General features: G+C 46.6%; 1 protein-coding gene across 4 annotated transcripts in view; it reads left to right on the top strand.

Annotated features, from left to right (window-relative positions):
* Positions 1 to 18,528, top strand: part of LOC118781882 (E3 SUMO-protein ligase PIAS1-like) — a 43,957-nt gene extending 25,429 nt beyond the window's left edge. For 3 of the 4 annotated variants that reach the window (XM_036535013.1, XM_036535015.1, XM_036535014.1), the window contains 13 exons: positions 2,627 to 3,062; positions 8,873 to 8,957; positions 9,269 to 9,316; positions 10,135 to 10,225; positions 11,195 to 11,329; positions 13,475 to 13,580; positions 13,992 to 14,065; positions 15,249 to 15,409; positions 15,824 to 15,954; positions 16,172 to 16,358; positions 16,833 to 16,972; positions 17,313 to 17,353; positions 18,185 to 18,528. In XM_036535013.1, the coding sequence (XP_036390906.1) occupies positions 2,630 to 3,062; positions 8,873 to 8,957; positions 9,269 to 9,316; positions 10,135 to 10,225; positions 11,195 to 11,329; positions 13,475 to 13,580; positions 13,992 to 14,065; positions 15,249 to 15,409; positions 15,824 to 15,954; positions 16,172 to 16,358; positions 16,833 to 16,972; positions 17,313 to 17,353; positions 18,185 to 18,481 (1,929 nt within the window). In that variant the 5' untranslated portion in view covers positions 2,627 to 2,629 and the 3' untranslated portion in view covers positions 18,482 to 18,528. The remainder of the gene's footprint in view (positions 1 to 2,626; positions 3,063 to 8,872; positions 8,958 to 9,268; positions 9,317 to 10,134; positions 10,226 to 11,194; positions 11,330 to 13,474; positions 13,581 to 13,991; positions 14,066 to 15,248; positions 15,410 to 15,823; positions 15,955 to 16,171; positions 16,359 to 16,832; positions 16,973 to 17,312; positions 17,354 to 18,184) is intronic. The other variant, XM_036535016.1, reaches the window with a different exon arrangement.
* Positions 18,529 to 19,580: the final 1,052 nt, after the last annotated feature.

The raw sequence follows: 19,580 nt of genomic DNA, 5'->3' as shown, positions 1-19,580 counted from the left end.
GAGAGAGGACTCAGCTGTGTGAGTTTGCAGAGAGTGTGGGAGAGGACTCAGCTGTGTGAGTTTGCAGAGAGTGTGGGAGAGAGAGGACTCAGCTGTGTGAGTTTGTAGAGAGAGTGTGGTAGAGAGAGGACTCAGCTGTGTGAGTTTGCAGAGAGTGTGGGAGAGGACTCAGCTGTGTGAGTTTGCAGAGAGTGTGGGAGAGAGAGGACTCAGCTGTGTGAGTTTGTAGAGAGAGTGTGGGAGAGGACTCAGCTGTGTGAGATTGTAGAGAGAGTGTGGGAGAGGACTCAGCTGTGTGAGTTTGCGGAGAGTGTGGTAGAGGACTCAGCTGTGTGAGTTTGTAGAGAGAGTGTGGTAGAGAGAGGACTCAGCTGTGTGAGTTTGCAGAGAGTGTGGTAGAGGACTCAGCTGTGTGAGTTTGTAGAGAGTGTGGGAGAGAGAGGACTCAGCTGTGTGAGATTGTAGAGAGAGTGTGGGAGAGGACTCAGCTGTGTGAGATTGTAGAGAGAGTGTGGGAGAGGACTCAGCTGTGTGAGTTTGCAGAGAGTGTGGTAGAGGACTCAGCTGTGTGAGTTTGCAGAGAGTGTGGGAGAGAGAGGACTCAGCTGTGTGAGTTTGTAGAGAGAGTGTGGTAGAGAGAGGACTCAGCTGTGTGAGTTTGCAGAGAGTGTGGTAGAGGACTCAGCTGTGTGAGTTTGCGGAGAGTGTGGTAGAGGACTCAGCTGTGTGAGTTTGTAGAGAGAGTGTGGTAGAGAGAGGACTCAGCTGTGTGAGTTTGCAGAGAGTGTGGTAGAGGACTCAGCTGTGTGAGTTTGCAGAGAGTGTGGGAGAGGACTCAGCTGTGTGAGTTTGCAGAGAGTGTGGTAGAGGACTCAGCTGTGTGAGTTTGTAGAGAGTGTGGGAGAGAGAGGACTCAGCTGTGTGAGTTTGTAGAGAGTGTGGGAGAGAGAGGACTCAGCTGTGTGAGATTGTAGAGAGAGTGTGGGAGAGAGAGGACTCAGCTGTGTGAGTTTGTAGAGAGAGTGTGGGAGAGAGAGGACTCAGCTGTGTGAGTTTGCAGAGAGTGTGGTAGAGGACTCAGCTGTGTGAGTTTGCAGAGAGTGTGGGAGAGGACTCAGCTGTGTGAGTTTGCAGAGAGTGTGGTAGAGGACTCAGCTGTGTGAGTTTGCAGAGAGTGTGGGAGAGAGAGGACTCAGCTGTGTGAGTTTGCAGAGAGTGTGGGAGAGGACTCAGCTGTGTGAGATTGTAGAGAGAGTGTGGGAGAGAGAGGACTCAGCTGTGTGAGTTTGCAGAGAGTGTGGGAGAGAGAGGACTCAGCTGTGTGAGTTTGTAGAGAGTGTGGGAGAGAGAGGACTCAGCTGTGTGAGATTGTAGAGAGAGTGTGGGAGAGAGAGGACTCAGCTGTGTGAGTTTGCAGAGAGTGTGGCACAGATAGGGCGGTCACGAGGATGGTGCCTCCCTGCGCTTCGGCGCTTTGTGTTTACCCCTCCCCTGTTTGTTTTAATTCCTGGTTTTTTTTTCGGGCATCAGGAATGTTACACATCCTAACGTAGACACTGCGGAGCAGGCCTGGCCATCATGCATATTTCATATAGCGGGGCTGGAGCCTGCTCTCTCATCCCTACTCAGAGCATCCCTCTCAGTGCTCCCTCTCTGTGGGGGGGGGGGGTGTGTGGATTATGTGTGTGTGTCTGTGTGTGTGTGTGTGTTTGGCCAGTAAACAGTCTGGGCTCGGTACAGGAAGTGTAATGTTGTCATTGCGCAGGCAGGTCCCAGGGGAGAGGGGCTGTTCATTTCGGCGTATAAAGGAGTCGGCGAGAGCTCTGTGTCCCCCCCCCCCCCACCTCTCCCAGACGTCTCTATTGGCGTGTCTAAAGAAGGGAGAGGGAGGGAGAGTGAAACTGAGAGGGAGAGGGAGCAAGGCAGAACTTGGCCTCTCTCTTCATGGTAGTCTTCACCAATGGATTATTCCACCCACTGCTGTAGAGTGCTATCTGTGAGCCCGGTTTTGGAAAGGCTGGGAACACGTGGTTTAGTTCACTTGCTAAAGGGCCAACGTGCTACTGTGTCCCTAACGTAACTTAGCATAACAGTCTGTTCTGTGCTGGACGTTGCAGTCTGGTCTCTCAGCTGCAGTTGAGTGGAGCTGGGTTGAGACGTCTCATTTCTCCTACTCTTACTCCCAGCTGTGACAATCCATTTTGCGGAATATGAAACCTCCAGTGACCATGCGATTGAGCAGTAGATCTGTCTGTATCTGTGGGTGTGTTTGTGTTTGTGTGTGAGTGTACTCTGTGTGTGTGTGTGTGTGTGTGTGTGTGTCTGTATCTGTGTGTGTGTGTGCACGTGTGTGAGAGTGTACTCTCTCTCTCTCTCTCTGTGTGTGTGTGTGTGTGTGTGTGTGTGTGTGTGTGTGTGTGTGTGTGTGTGTGTGTGTGAGCCTGTCTGTCTGTCTCTGCACCACATCTGGCAGAAATCCAGGCAGGTCAAGACAATACAGTCTGAATTGGTTAATATTATAGCAGACAGAATTAAATGATTTTGAATGTATTGTAATCTCCTCCTCTCTCTCCTTTTCCCTCTGTCTGTCTGCTTTATGGAACCCCGCCCCCTTCAATGACGACAGCAAATGGTAATGAGCCTTCGAGTATCGGAGCTCCAAGTACTACTGGGATACGCAGGACGCAACAAGCACGGCCGCAAACACGAACTTCTGACGAAGGCACTGCACTTGCTGAAGGCCGGCTGCAGCCCCGCTGTTCAGATGAAAATCAAAGAACTGTACCGCCGCCGCTTCCCCACCAAGATGGTGTCCCCGGCGGAGCTGGCACTGCCCAGCATGCACTCCACCACCGGCGCCCTGCCCGCCGGACTCACCCAGCTGGGCTACGACGGCCACGGAGCCCCCTCACCCCTGTTGCCCGTCTCCCTGCTGGGGCCCAAACACGAACTGGGCCTGCCCCACCTGCCCTCCGCCCTACACCCCGTGCACCCCGACGTCAAACTGCAGAGGCTGCCCTTCTACGACATGCTGGACGAGCTGATCAAGCCCACCAGCCTGGGTTAGTGTTGGTCTGACTGCCCGTCTGCCCGTCTGCCTGTCTGCGGCTGTGTGTGTTTCTGTCTGTCTTATGTGTCTCTAAGTCTGCATCTGTGTATTTCTCCCAGTCTCTCCCTGCCTGTGTCTTGTCTGTGTCCTGCTTAGTGTGAGGGGGGCGGGGGCGTAGCGTATTGGTAGTGAGCAGGACTCTGAAGGACTCAGGACTCTGAAAGGTTTCCGGTTTGATTCCCTGGTGGGCCACTGCTGTTAGACCCAAGACTTAAATCACAAATGCCTCAGTAAATATACAGCTGTGTAAATGGATAACATTGTAAAAATTGTATCCCATGTAAGTCGCTCTGGATAAGAGTGTTTGCTAAAATGACAATAATGTAATGTAATGTGTCTGTCCCTGTCTCTCTCTGGCTGTTACTAAGCCTGCCTCTGTGCCTCCATAAATAAGGATAATTCTTGAAATAGTCACTCACATTTCTGTGGTGGAAAAAATGCAAAAAAAGTATGAGTTCCTTATGCATATCTAGGCATGTATATATTAGCATACATTTGCATGTTAAAGGCCAGGAAAACAACAGACAAGCCATTTGTCTCTTGCATAAAAATTTTGTCCCAAGGGAGGCCCTGCTCCACCCAGCCCAATCCACAGGGGCCGTCTGGCCAAGCTACCTGATTTTCTCTGGTCTGGCTCTACCTCTGAGGTTTATTGCTTTTGTCAGAAGGAACCCAGAAGTTATGATTTTACATTAAAATGTAGGGCAAGCAGAAACCAGTGCGAGAGAAACATGACACACACTCACACAGTCACACACTCACATGCACACACAGAGCACAGTAATGGTTCATGAAGGTGTGTCAACACATGTGTTCCGCAGGTTGTGGTATCTGGGTATCTGGGTGTATCTGGGTGCGCGGATCGGGAAACAGAACGGAGTGACACTCGCCGCCTCGAATGTAACGAAGGATTAGATTTCTGCCGCTGAAGTGGATGCTAATGAATACTCATTACTCATAATTTAGAGATGACCCTCTTTATCTGAGTAATGACAGGGAGACAGTAATGAAGCAGCTTGATTAATTGTAATGGGGCCTCTCATGCAGAAAGAAGGGGCCCCTCCCCCCACCCCCCACGGCCACGGTGTTTGAGCCAAGCGGGTGGCTCCTCTCCTTAGCAGACACCCATTCACGGCCTCCCATCAGGGCTAGGGGAGGGGCCAGCTGACTTCTCTGGCCTGTCATTGGCTCCTTATGAACTGTGCACACAGTGACTAGAGAGGGAAGCTTCATATAAAACACTAAAGTGGGTGGAGCTGTCACACTGGACAAAGTCATGGGGTTTTGCCATTCTGCTGATTGGTTCATATTATTCTGTGATTGACAGTGGAGGGTAGTCCCATCCATTGTGGGGTTCATGAAGCCTCACTGTGTCATCGTGCAGGATGCATGACCTGTCTCTCTTGTACTGAAGAGACATACGTTTAGATTCATCAGGGAGGTATAATTGGTATAATTGGAGTATGAAAATTACCCTCAATTACAGTGGCCATATTTGCCATGAGAATATTTTTCATGAGGGTTATTTGCGCAGATGACCGTGACATGGAGAAATCTTACAGCCAGACTTGAGTCTCATTTATCCATCCAGACGACACACTTCCCGGGATGTTAACCAAATCTGTTACGCTCTCTCATTCCCTGTTAACAGTAATAGGTCCCTGTCAGCTTCATTAAGCTCTGCTTAGACCGAACAGTTATGAAATATTTTGTAGTGGAAGCAAGTGATTCCCATCTCTTCTCTGCTGTAGCAAAGTGTACAGTGGTCTTGTAGTTGCACACCTGTGAACAGTGCTGTTGAATGTACTCATCTTTGTTGTCCTCAGAGCACGAGCTCTGAAGTCAGTAATTCTATACTCTTTGATTTTATCAGTTTAATTTCCCTTGTTAATGTTCAGGTTAGTTGGAGGTATAAATATTTCTTCACGCATCTGCATGTGCTTAAATATCTCACACGATCAGATGAGTTTTGTTGTTTTTTCCTATTTAACTGTGTTCTGTCTGGTTCTGTTACCACACACTGAAGTTTAGAAGATGTCGCTTTAAGGTTTAAGGAGTGTTATTGCAAGTGTTCTGCGCAGAAACTTAAACATAACAGCATGGTTATTCCTAAGCCTCTGTATATGTGTAACCTGAGCCACATTGCCTTTGAAATGTTTGCCTTGGTTGGTTAAGTCCATTTGTAAGATGAACAATGTCTTGTTAGAATGTTGACTTGGTTCAGATGGCCGCGATATCCACAGAAAGGCCTGGAACCATTTACCCTGTGATCAGACATGGAGTTCTGGAAGATGATGAAGCACCATCGAACAGCTGTATAAGGGCCTAATGTGATTTCTGTTGGTATGCAAGCAAGAATTACTTTGCATCCTGTGTTTTCATTAAGACACATGCAATTTCATGCCTGTAGACTGCGGTGCTCTGTCAGCATACAAGTTACCACACAGACATTCCACACACTCCGAGACCTCACCGGGTCACACGCAACAACCTGATCTGAACGTACACGCAGCCTGACCTGAAAAGAATGCGCTCACAAACTTACCTGAATGCAAAACATGACCATAACATGTACCACCTGACCTGAAAGACACAGAGATCTACGCCACATGACTTAACATGACCTTCACTCTGCCACCAACTCCAGTGAGCACACAACCTGATAAGAACACACACACACACACACACACACACACACACACACAAACACACACACACACACAGATACACACACTCACATCATCTGCCTCAGTGCTCAGTTGTAATCCTATTGTACAAGAGATTCGATGGCTCCTAGTCTCGCCTAACAAGCTTCAGAAAGCTCCAGTGCCTTTGAAAATGTCTTTCCTCATTTTGTAGCACATGGCTGAATCGCTGCTCTTGGGATGGTTGGAGCATTGCCAGACCTCTTACTTGAGCTTTCCAAAAGGAGCCTCCTAACTTTTATTGGCAGCGGTGCCAATTAAAATCAGGGCTTAATAAGGGCTTTTCATAAATTCTTTTTTATCTCTAGGATCCCTGGCTATAACTGATCTCTGACAAGTTCTGCTCATTCATTTATCTTCTGGTCAATGCTGTTCAACAGCACCAGCACAAAGTTTCTACCAAAAATCATTCAGTAGCTCTGGAATGCCTTGGCAGTATGCCTAAGGTTGAACATTTCAACTTACTTCTCTATGCGGGTAGTTTCCCAAGTAGAGGCTGAGGGCTTTGTCTGTGCTGATGGTATACAGCACCTAACCCTGCCTTTTTTGCCTCCAAAAACTGTAATAACTTCTACCTCTGATTGGTTTCTTTGTAATGTGGTCCCAGATGTTTGGCTGGTGGGTTCAGTGGCCCTTCCTTTTCCTTTCATTTCATTGGTTTATGAGAGTTTTCAGCCTGACATTAAAACCTAGACAAATGCAAGAATTAAAGAAAAGGGTGGGGCTGCAGCGTGGACGCAGGAGCTGGGAGTTGGAGCTGTAATTTACAGCGATCATAAGAAGAGAGCTCCCACCTTCAGAAGGGCCCTGCACCCAGCTGTAAGAACAATCAGATGGTTAAGATTGTGCTGCTATTTTTAGCCCCAGAGCTGTAGAGGGAGGACAGAATGTTTTTGTAGTGATGACGAGGGTAAAGATCTCGCTAATTATGTGTTCTAGAATCCGTCTTTCAGGTTTAATTGTACCCCAGATGATTGATCCAAACCTGCAGAGAGAGAGAGAGAAAGAGAAAGAGAGACAGAGGGGAGAGAGAAAGAGCACCATGTGCTTTCATGTTGATAGGCTCTGATTGTGTGCAAGCATCGGCATGGGCTTTGATTGGTTTGGCCCCCTACGCATTTCCCTGTAAACGAGAAGCAATTAGCTCCTCCGCGGTTCCCACTACAGACAAGCTGAGCAGTTTCTGATTTTCAGAGCGGAGGTATTTTAGGAGCAAACGGTGCAATTAAAGGGAGTTAGTCAGCACTGTTATCAGAGAGAGGTCGTTACTGATGGTGAATTCCAGCGCACTTGCAGGTGCATTGTGGGTTGTTTGCAGTGTGGCAAGTAGAGAGGCCAGGGAGTACGCTGACTTGTGATTCCTGTCCTGAGAAGATTTCCCTGTTTAGAGAGATTGGATTGAGTAATCCCAGGCTATTTCTGGGTGCCTAGTTGGCTCTTCCCCTGAACAGAGCAGCGCGTATGGAAAGCATTATTCCACTGAAGGGAAAGTGTTCAGATGCTGGTGTCATTCTACATGTCTGAAGCCCAGGTCACACAGATGGCAGTAACAGTAATAAGATGCATAAATTCAGATGAAGTTCAGGTTAAGGGAACTGATTCAACACGGCAATAAATAGCAGTAAATATGAAAGTGACATCTAATATTGAGCATAGCCATCTTTCGGATCAGTTTTCAGAATGATGGTTTATGCTGAATTACGACGAGTCTTGAAAGGGACTGATTGACAGATAAAGTCAAAGGAAAAAAAAAAAAATTATGGGCTCTGCTGGGTGGTTATTGTTATTGTCAACCTGACTGAGTTTTTGTAATTTCCTGATGCCTGCATGGCTGCAGTACTGACACTCTCGCACCCCCCCCCCCCCCCCCCCCCCCCCCCCAGTCTCAGCTCCCTCACTGAAAGCCCTGTCCAGAAGCTCAAAGCTCTCATCCACTTATCCCATGAGGAACTGCGGCTCTGTCTCACCACTCTCTGCTGCGTAACCAACACTGCTCGGGATGGGCGGTGCTGCTCAGGGATTAGTCCTGAGGTGGGGTTATGACCAGCACTTTCACAACACTGACTGCAGGGGACTTTCACAGGGGAGAGGGCCTCTTAGCTGTACTTAAGTCCAAACACAGCAGGAGAAGAGTGACTCAAAGGCTCTGAAAGAACAATGACGGCCTCCAGGCTGTGGCCATGTTTGGTTTAATTCCTCATTCTGCACAATGATATCATTTTGCATGTGGACTTGCTCAGCCGCATTGAAGACATAGTTCGTGGCCCTGGATTGAACTGGGTGTTTTTCTGAGCCTCACTGGAAGCGTTTATTTTTGTGTGCGTGGTAAGATAAGACTTCCTATCTCAGCCTTCTTCACACTTTTTGTCAGGAGGTGTAGTTTGGTGCACAGCTGCATCGGACTTGGTGAGCAGCAGTGTGGCAGGGAGACTTTGATCTCCTGCTGTTTCAGAATTTAGTCAGTTTGTTTTCTGACTCAAGGATTAGAGCCTCCTTCTCACATATCAAGTCATCACCTGCTGGATTCCTCCATCTGTACTGATATCGCAGCCGAAGACACCCACACTCTCAAAAACATGTTGTACACACCTCTAACAAAACACACCCGTGATGCTTTCGAAGGAAGAGGAAGTTCTAAGTGTTAAACAGCCCATTTCCCATCAATTTTTACCACTAGAAGCATTCATTCTCTGGCTGCCGAACTGAAATCTTAGTCATTTGTGAAAGGCCATATTGCAACCCATTGGCTTCCCATTGTTCTGAGCCACTCTCATAGTCATTGTTAATCACAAAGTTTTTTCTCTCAGTCACAGGTATTCACAGAATAATTTCTGTACTGTTTGTAGTTAACTAGCAAGTCATTGTTTTCCTGGTCATAGTTAACTACTGAGTCCTTTCTCTCCTGGTCATAGTTAACCACTGGGTCATTTCTCTCATTGTCATAGTCGTCCTGTGAGTCAGTCTTCTCATGGACTCAGTTAACCACCAGGTCTTTTCTGTCATTGTCATTCAACCGCTGAATTATTCCTCTCATTGTTTTTTTTTTCTTCCTTTGTAGCCTCAGACAACAGCCAACGGTTTCAGGAAACGTGTTTCGCTTTTGCTTTAACGCCTCAGCAAGTCCAGCAGATCAGCAGCTCAATGTAAGTATCTTTTTTTTTCTCCTTTGTGGAGGGTGGGGTTAGAGGGGGCAAGGTCCTTTCATCCCTCTTTTTTGGCTCACATGAAGACTACGTCTGATTTAAAGTGTAGCAATTTAATGATTTTATGTCTCTCATTAAGTGATGGCTCCCTGTGAATGAATCAGGGAAATTCTACAGAAGTGTCTTAAGTGCTCTAACAACAGTTGGATAGAGTGTGCTTCTTACAATTAAGTCATATTGATGGATATTAATCCATCAGTAGCTGGATGAAGTGGAATGACTGTTGTTTCTGCCTTATTCTCTCTTGGCAGGGACATCTCTGGGACCAAATGTGACTTTACAGTTCAAGTCCAGCTAAGGTATGATATTAGCCCCCCCCCCCCCATACACACACACACACACACACACACACACACACACACCAGCAGAGCCTGGAGGCCATTGCCATGCTGTTAGCCATAACACACAGATGGTCTCAAAGGCAAAGATAGACCCTAACCGTAGACAACATCCTCCCACTCCAGCCCTCTTTGTCTGGTAGAGCTTGTTGTTGCAGTCTTGTTCAGCTGACTCATGGAACATCAGGCACTTTTGTTTGACCTCCCTTTTGAAATCTTGAAATGTTTGCTGCAACTGTCAGTCTTTCCATCCTGTCCTTCCACAATGTCAGCACCTGGTGCTGTTATTGCTGCTTGCATGGCATGTGAAGCGATTTTCTCTTTGGTATTGTCCACGTGCACCCCTCTGTGGAGGCTTGCGTAAGAAATGACAGCATTCTGCCCCAAAATGTGTATTCCACCAGACATGACCTAATTTGAATAGATTTTGTCATCCCAAATGGCTTGACATCATAGAGACACTGACAGGATGGTCCACACCTCTGCCGACACCTTAACAATTGGGTCAAGCGCAATCAATATGATGGGACCAGGAGTGGGCAATTGAGAACCGTCTCAAACAAATGGTATCCTGTCTTACTCAAACACGGTATTCTGGAATGGGTTTGAATGTTCAGGGTTCACTCCAACGCCGCTGAACCCAAAGGCAGTGCTTTTAGCATGCTTCGATACTGTTTTATTCACTGGGTTATAGAGGGATTCTTCTTCTCCATCCCCTTTTTGTCTTATAGTTGAGTGTTGCTGACAGAGGGTCTTGCCTCTCTCCCCCCCCTTCCCAGGTTTTGCCTGTCAGAAACGAGCTGCCCTCAGGAAGACCATTTCCCTCCCAACCTGTGCGTGAAAGTGAATGGGAAGCCCTGCAACCTCCCAGTGAGTGCCTCCACACCAGGCAGGGACCACCTGTGTAGATCCAGTGCTTTGTTTACCCTTCTTTCTTCGTTCTTAACCCTTAAGCGCGTACGATCAAACAGGTGTGATCGTTCTAGAGTGGTCCCTACAGTGTATGGCCAAACCGGTGTGATTAGAACACTAGATTAGAATGGCTATTTACAAGTGATGCAACAAAGCAAAATTCATTCTAAACCCACTGCTTTTTCACATAAAGTTGTGCCACAAATGCAATATGATTATTTATTTTTTAATGCAGATTCACATAAGTTGCAGCATAAGCAGCTGGGAAACACAGTTCTTACTCAAGAGCGAAAATAAAGTATACGAATATTTGCCATATGCAGTTTATATATTATGTACTCTTAAAATTATATTTCGAAATATTATTATGACATCATAACCAAATTCTGGAACAGCAGGTGTGCACAAGCTGAAATAAGTCATACTGGGGGGGGCAGTAGGAAATATTCTAGAACTTAGGTGGGAAAGGGCTAATTAATGCTGCTTGGATTCACTGATCCTGCAGTCCTCTCGGTAGCTCACAGAGGCCACCACAGCAGCAGACCCTCATGCTGTAAAGACCAGCGAGTCTGCAAGGAATCCAGGCAGCACTGATGGGAAAGAACAAGCCCACAGTGTCAGGACACTGCAGCCACATGCTCACCAACAGTTCTTTTGTTCCAAATCCACATTCCCGTTACATTTGTCCTCACCAGCATGAATTGTTTGTCTGTGTGTATTGCCACAGATGAGAAAATTCTTTTTATTAAGCAGCCGAAATGGCGGAATAGATTTTGGAGTCCACTCAGTAGTCTTTGTCTTATTGATGTTGCTGTGGTATTGTGTTTGGGTAGAGGTATTTTAAGACACCATTAGGCACTGCTTTGTATGAGTGGATGCCGTTGGTCGTTGTCTGTCATGTGATCACTTTGTCTCATTCTCTCCCAGGGATATCTTCCACCAACCAAAAATGGTGTTGAACCAAAGCGACCGAGCCGACCCATCAACATTACCTCATTGGTCAGACTATCTACCACAGTCCCCAACACCATTGTGGTGTCGTGGACATCTGAAATTGGAAGGGTAAGTCAAGGCTAGGCCGAGCTGGGCATTTTACATCTGAACAGCCCCTGAAAATTTCACTTTGGGATGCCAGAGCAAAAGGTTATGAGCAATTATGTGTTGAAAAGGGAATAAAAACCCTTGGTTGACTGGTAAATTACAATTTGCATAAATCTTTCAATAAGCATTCCAGGGTGTTGAAAAACTTACACACTTAATAGCTTTTAACGCTATATTATGTACTTGCTCAGCGGACACTTATCCAGGCCAGCTTACATTGCATACGTTATTACTTTGACTAATACAAGTCAGTTTGATCTCCTAGCTGAAGGTTTTACAGCAGTTCAGCAACTGATATTACTGAAATGTAGCCCTCAGGTTACTACTGTAGATCGCTAACCACCAAACCATGCTGCTGCCCGTACAGCACCAGTCAAACCTACTCACAAGGTTTTTTTCTTATTCTTTATTATATTATTATATTATTTTATTATACTCCACATATTACAGTAATAGTAAAGACATCAGAACTATTCAACAACACAAATGGAATTATGCAGTGACCAAAAAAGTGTTAAACAAATCAAAACTATCTTACATTTTAGATTCTTCAAAGTAGCCAAAAAAATATTTTAAAATATTTTTTAAAACTATTTTTTTTTGTTTGTCTAAAGCCGTTTTCTCATATGAACTCCGGACAGCGTCAGGTCCACTTGTCTGGAGTTGCCCTTTCCCACATGTAGCACACAACAGGAGATTGTCCATGTCAGACACGTTCTCACCTACTGGAAATACTCCGTTTGGTTTAGCCGAGGGGTGGCGTCTGGGTAGAGCGTGCAGGAGCCTGGACATAACGCAAAAAGTATGCTGCAGAAATGGCAGTATTTTGTGTACAGCATAGCCGGTTCGTAATTTGGTCATAAACAACCAAGTCTCTCGGTTTTGGCGGCAGCCCTTACCGATAGAAGTTCCAGCATCTCGTCGTCTCTCCCGTTAAACATTTTAGTTGGCGTCTTCATGTAAATGACACTTCCTCTTCACCCTCGGATGTTTGTATTCTTCCGGTTTCGCCCCAGTCGCATCATAGAAACATCATCAACACGCCCACTCGCTAGCTGTCAATTCTCTGGGCAATGACCAAAGTCCGTTTAATGTCCAGTCCGACTGATTCGGACATTTGCGTTCTCACATACAGTTCCTCCTTGTAATGGCTAGATAAGTTCAGGGTTGCAGTGCATGTCCGAAAGGGGCTTAAGACACAAATTTCAAGCATTTAAGCATAAGTCTTTATATCAAAATGTCTTTGAATGCATGTTTCCCGTTATAATCAGGTGTGTCCAAACTTTTGACCAGTACTGTTTCTGTCAAATACCCCCTACTCATTTACTCAGATATGCATTTGTTCATTACGATAACACAAATAATTAATTGAGAGCTGGCTTTGAGCTTGGTTTACATTCAGCGGGTGTGTCTGCACCCTGCTTCCAGCTGCCTTGCTGTTTATACTACTCTGTGATATCTCAGCCATCTGCGTGAACAAAAGCATTAACACTCCTTGATCTCATCTCTGGCAGGCCTGGTATTTGTCATTGTTACACATGTCTTAACAGCATCTGGGCATACCTTTGCTGTGAAATCTACCCGTTCGCGGTTTCCACCACCTCAAACCTAGAAAGACAGAAACTGTGTAAACGGTGCCTGGGGCGAGCTCTTGCTCAATTGTTTCAAGTTATCAGATGGGCTACAGCAATACCTGCGCAGGTGGGCTAGGCTGAGCGGTCAAAATCGGTGAGGGTGTTCTGGCGTTGTAACAATGAGAGTTTTGGGATCGTTAACTGACCTAAAACCCCGAAATGTAAAAGGCAAAATCCTAAAATGCAGCTCATGCCCCTGGGGTGTGTGTTTGTACTGTGTGTGTGTGTGTGTGTGTGTGTGTGTGTGTGTGTGTGTGTGTGTGTGTGCACGTGTGCACGTGTGCGTGTGTGTGTGTGTGTATGTGTGTGTATATGTGTGTGTGTGTGTGTGTGTGTGTATGTGTGTGTGTGAGTGTGTGTGTGTGTGTGTGTGTGTGCGCGTGTGTGCGCGTGTGTGCGCGTGTGTGTGTGTGTGTGTGCGCGCGTGTGTGTGTGGTGAACTAACGTGCAGCATCTCTGTCTGTGTCCTCAGAGCTACTCCATGGCCGTGTACCTGGTGAAACAGCAGACCTCCACAGTGCTGTTGCAGAGACTACGGTCGAAAGGCATCCGCAACCCTGACCACTCTAGAGCCCTAAGTAAGGGGCGGGGGGGGTTAAGGGAATCAAGGGGTGTCTGGGGGGGATTTAATGTCGTCTCCTCCTAAACTGTGGGTTCCATGAATTTTGACACTTCTTTGTGGTTCCTGTGGAAAGCACTGGAACAGGAAGTGCTTGCCCACAGCTCAGACGCTGTGTAAATGTTATCCTTGACCCTTGGAGACGGAGGGGGAGACAGAGGCGGGGTTGGATGTGTGTGTGTGTGTGTATGTGTATGGGGTGGGGGGGTGGCGGGGTGGGGGTTGAAACAATACTCCCACTGTTTCGCTCCCATCCAGGGGGGTTCTGGAGCAGAAGCTGAAGTGAGAGGCAGCGATGTCGCGGTGAGCGCGGAGGTGATCACTAACCAGCACCGCCTGTTTGTATTTCCGCCTCCTCCCCTCTCCGCAGTCAAAGAGAAGCTGACGGCCGACCCCGACAGCGAAATCGCCACCACCAGCCTGCGTGTCTCCCTGCTCTGCCCGGTACTACACATCAACACCTGCTGCAGCTCCATGCGCAAAACATGCACACACACATACGCTCACACACACACACACACACATCATACGCACACACACACACACACACACACACATCATAAACTGACACACACACACACACACACACACACACACACGACACATGCATAGACAAACACACACACACACACACACACACACACACACACACACACACACACTGACACTCTAAGTCTCACACACACACACACACATATCATACACACACACACACAACACATGCATAGACACACACTCATACTCACACACATGCACACACAAACATCATACGCACACACACACGGACATCATAAACTGACACACACACACACACAGACACACGGACACACACACAGACACACACGGACACACACACAGACACACACACACACACACCATACACACTGTTTCCGTATCTCCTCTGTTCTTGCCAGAACTTTGACCTTGGCCTCGGGAGGAGTATCTGAAATGAATACAGCACCTGCATTCTTCTGTGGTGACGTGTTTTGAGCCAGATTATTCATGCATAAACATTTACTCCAAGAATCGCAACCACATGCAGTAAACACTGAGGTTTACTGAAGTGCAGTGAGCACTGAAAAAGCATGTCAATTATCTTTGGCCAGCGAATGTACTGGAAATGCTGCTATAAGTAGGGTCAGGTGGGCAAGCTATGCTGTTACAAAGAGTTGCAGATCTATCCATGCAAAGTTATCTTTTTGTATAAAGAAAGGAGCAAAAGCGTACATTAAATGTGTACATTTGTACGTGAATGTGCTTGCGGTGTTTATTCAGCTGTCGAAAGATTACCATTCTAACAGCTCACCAAAATACTGGTAGAGAGTCAGAGGGGTTCAAAGGATTCAGATTCTGCTCCTCTAAGTTGAAATTTATTGCTACAACATCTCTACTTCACTGTTTTGTTTGTAAGCCTGACATCTCCATTTCCAGTGGTTTTTTTCAGAGAGATGCAGTTCTGCCTGGATTTTCAGAATTGAAAAGAAACTGTAGTTGTTCTCACAGTTAGGGCAGCGGTGGGGGTTGCTAATCCTACAGTTCTGAAAGCGTAATTGCAGAGCTGTTTAAATTGCAGTGTTTTAGCGGTAATGACTGCGGCGTTAACACGGTGCCTTTGTTTGCGTGGCAGCTGGGGAAGATGAGGCTTATGATCCCATGTCGAGCCCTGACCTGCTCGCACCTGCAGTGCTTCGACGCCACGCTCTACATCCAGATGAACGAGAAGAAGCCCACCTGGGTGTGTCCCGTCTGCGACAAGAAAGCCCCCTACGAGCACCTCATCATCGACGGGTGAGCCCCGCCCTGTCAGGAGACGCCTGCCATGATAATCACACTGGCCCCACCCAGTCATGTACCTTGACATGACAATCACACCGTGTCTGCTCAGTCATTTGACCTGCCACGTCAACTCACACAAGCTCCTCCCAGTCATATGCCCAGCCATGATGACTCACACAGGCTGCTCCCAGTCATATGCCCCGCCCTGACAATTCACACAGGCTGCTCCTAGCCGGGGAATCTGTTATTGCTACAGTAGGCCAGCATTAAGACCTTTCCTGTGGGAGAGGGCATGAAGGCTGTGTTTCCATTAAGTGAGTGGGTGTAGTGAGTGGGAGGGTGCGGGTGAAGGAGCAGAGTGGAGAGCCTGTGCCCTGACCCGACTGTGGGTGGTCTCTCTCTCTCCCCCCCGCTATCCCGGGTCAGGCTGTTCATGGAGATACTCAACAGCTGCGTGGACTGCGACGAGATCCAGTTCAAGGAGGATGGGAACTGGGCCCCCATGAGGTCGAAGAAGGAAGTGCAGGAGGTCTCTGCAACATATAATGGCCTGGAAGGTAGGAGACCAAAGCATGCTGGCAGTCAGTCCACTGCTGTGTAACTCTTAAGCAGCTGGACAAAAGGCACAGGGTAGAAAAACCATGTGCGTGTCCCAGTGATAAGATAGGCAGGGCAGCTTGTTCTTCTCATTAAACTCTCCTGTTCTATATTCATAAGCGTGATGGAGCTGAGGTGTGGAGAGCTTCTATACGTAACCATAACCCTCTCTGACAGCAGGGACGTGTCGGGCAGCGGTGCCGGAGCAGAGAAGCAGTTCGTCCCACGGCAACAGCAACATTAAGAAGGTGGAGGTAATCGACCTGACACTGGATAGCTCCTCGGAGGATGAGGACGACGACCGACCGCCCCCGAAGAGGACCTGTCCCTCTCTGTCCCCCGTATCACCTCCCATCAATAAAGGGTTAGTCCAGCAGACTCTAGTTCAACAGCTTATCTGATCCAGGATCAGCATATCCACCCCCTTATTCTAACTCCAGATATCTTGGGTGTAGGTAGGTACTGATCCAAGATCAGTGTTTGGGGGAGTAGTTTCAATACCCATTTGCTGAATTTGGAGGTTGCTTGCAATGTGTTGTCTTCAACAGACTCATTTCAAAAGCCTACACCCTCAGGCGCTCCACTAAAGACTGCCAATTGCATTACACTTTGGTCCTTTTTTTCCTGAAGTTCTTTATTACTCCCCCAACGTTAAAGACTTAATCAGTGTAGTAATTTATGGAGACTTAAAGAGGGATCAAGCCACAGCACAACTACGATGTGCTCACTCTTCCCTTAACTCTTTCTGTGTTAACGTGCTTTAATCTTCATGGGTTTTTCCCACTCCTCTTTCTTTAACTTCCTCTGTTAATGCGTATTTTTCCGTCTCCACCTGCAGGGTGTTGAACCTCCACGCCCAAGCATCGCCGGTGGCCCGAGCTCCCAGCATGCCCCCCATTGACACCAGCTACATCCCCCCACCACCGCCCCTCATCCAGGACTACCGGCACTACTACCACACGCCCAGCGACCTATCAGGTACAGACCCCGCTCACGCTGTCGGGCTGATGCATGGAGAACCGTCCTGCAGTGTGTACGTGTAGATGGGAGATACACACACATACATATACACACACACACACACACACACATAAATACACACACACATACATACACACACACACGTACATACATATTCACACACACACATACATACATACACACACACACACACACACACTTTTGGGTCACTTTTTACAGCATATTATAGAGGTTCAGTCTGATGATGACTGAGTGTTATCTTTCAGGACGCACTAAACATCAGTGAACTGGGACTTCATGGACTGAATATTATACATTATGTTATTTTTTTCCACAGATCTGAATTTCTTCTCATTTTTACAAGGTGACAATCATCAGGTATGTCTCTGCCACTGAGAGGGGAGGAGGGTGGAGTGTTGCCATTGTCTTTGTAATGTTGGGCTGGTGTCAGTAGCCTATCACCAGCAGAGGGCAGTGTTTTCCCACCTAGAGTGTGACAGCCCATTGAAAGAGGAAGCCCAGCTTTCAACAATTTATTTGAGATAGATAAATAGAGGCATGGCAGGATTTAATGTTTATTTTCATCACCAACAGTTGCCTTACAGATGCCATTGCCTTCTGATCACTATGGTAGTGTTCAAATCTGTAGTCATTTCAGACACGCCTGTGTACCTGCAGTTCATTTTTGAAGCGCTCTGCATTGCTGAACCTCGTATTTGCAATATCACTGCACTTCTTAATATTATACTTGGTCAGGGCTGCTGGGGGAAGCTGACAGCCGTGCGATGCAAGAGTGTCAGTTCTCTTAATTTTGAAAATTCAGATCAATGCAGGCAGGATTCACTTTGATATGGTGCGAGAGACATGGAGTTAAGCTTAAAAGCAGTTCGCCTCTTCTCAAATCAGCTAGTTAATGGACTGAATAGTCATTAATCATATTGAAACCAGAAATTGTTTGGCTGAACTGTGTGCTAGGGGAATGTTGTATTATCAAGAATGTGCTGGATCCCAGCAAGACTAGTGCATTATACAGAATTATGAACTAAAAGGTTGTATCCTACTGCATATTTCAATTGCTACGCTCTTCAGATGGCAACAGCTATCTCTATAGACCTGCTCTCATATGTGCGTGTGTGTGTGTGTGTGTGTGTGTGTGTGTGTGTGTGTGTGTGTGTGTCTGTGCGCGCGTATGCATGTGTTCCTCCACAGCATTACAGCATGGTGATGGCTGCGACAGCGGCCGCCTCGGCCTCAGATGACCACGACCTCCTGCTGAACCGATTCCTGCCCTACAGCTCCTCGCAGCTGTTCCTGGATCAGCCAGGGACGCCGGTGAGCAGCAGTGCCCTCGTGCCCATCAACGGAGGCAGCAGCAATGGAAGCAGCAGCAGCCTGGTCTCCTCCAGCAGCCTCCGGGACAGCCACGCCCACCCAGGGGTCTCCCGGGCAACCACCGAGGCCACCTCCCTTTACGGCTCCATCCCTGACGTCATCTCACTAGACTGACTCCAGACCACATCAAAATAGACACATCAAAATATAAACTCAAAAAGAAAAAAGAATCAAGGTCTTTTTAAAATTGAAAAGAACAATGCTGTGTACAGAGAACAAATATATATTTTCAGTTTTACTTTTGTACATAAACTTAGGACTTTGCCTGTTCAGTGAGTAACGCTTCAGTTGATATATTTCCGTGGATACTGAAGACTTTTTTCACAACTATACATTTGTTGTCCTTTGATTATTATTATTATTATAATTATAATAATTATTATTATTATTATGCCTTTTGTACTTAATTTTTTCTTTCTATCTTATTGTTCCACATCAACGGCATTATTTTTCTTCACAGTGATAATGTTTGGCTTCTAAAGTAACCAATCTATCTTCCATTCTAAATTGTAGGAGTCTTTCTTCTCTGAAAGAATTATGTCTCGGTGGTTGACAGTTGTGTTTTATTATTTTCATGTGCAGATTATTTTATGATGCTTTAAGTTATGTAAAATATATATGAATTCTTTAAATGCATTCCCTTTGCCTTTTCAGGATATTGCTATGGGAGTGTGCCGACAGATAAAGTATGCCATTTCTGGTTTGTCTTTTACCTACCAGGCCATTTCTGAACTTTTCCATGCAATGCCTGTGCTTTCATCTTCGTTCTCAGTGATTTTAATGAGGAAATTTATACTCTCAAATTGATTTGAAGTAATAGAAAGACTATATTTTCTTGAGAAAATGCATAAGTGAGCATTTCAGGATTTGTATAAATGTAGCGTTGTTTTCCAGACCACTTTGATTCCATTTGCACAAAGCCAAAAATGAAACTGCAAAAGCAAAAAAAAAAAAAAAAAGAAGAGATCCTGAGGGTATCGAAGTTGTATCTTTTCTGGAGAATGTGGGGGGGGGTTTTGCGTCTAATGTCGTGCTGCAACCTATGTGCATGTGCACGTTGGCTTGCACCTCGTCTCTACTCTCCTGCCCGTCTCTTTAATAACCTCTGCTGTGGATCTGAGTGGCCGGACAAAATGGCACCCATTGCTTTTGGTCACAGTTCCCATGGAAGACTTCAGCCTGGACACTTTTTTAGTACCAGCTTTTGTACCAC

The sequence above is a fragment of the Megalops cyprinoides genome, chromosome 8 (genome assembly GCF_013368585.1).
Source record: "Megalops cyprinoides isolate fMegCyp1 chromosome 8, fMegCyp1.pri, whole genome shotgun sequence".
NCBI classification, from domain to species: domain Eukaryota; kingdom Metazoa; phylum Chordata; class Actinopteri; order Elopiformes; family Megalopidae; genus Megalops; species Megalops cyprinoides.
Note: the sequence above shows the minus strand (reverse complement) of the source record. Positions and strands in the feature narration are given on the sequence as shown.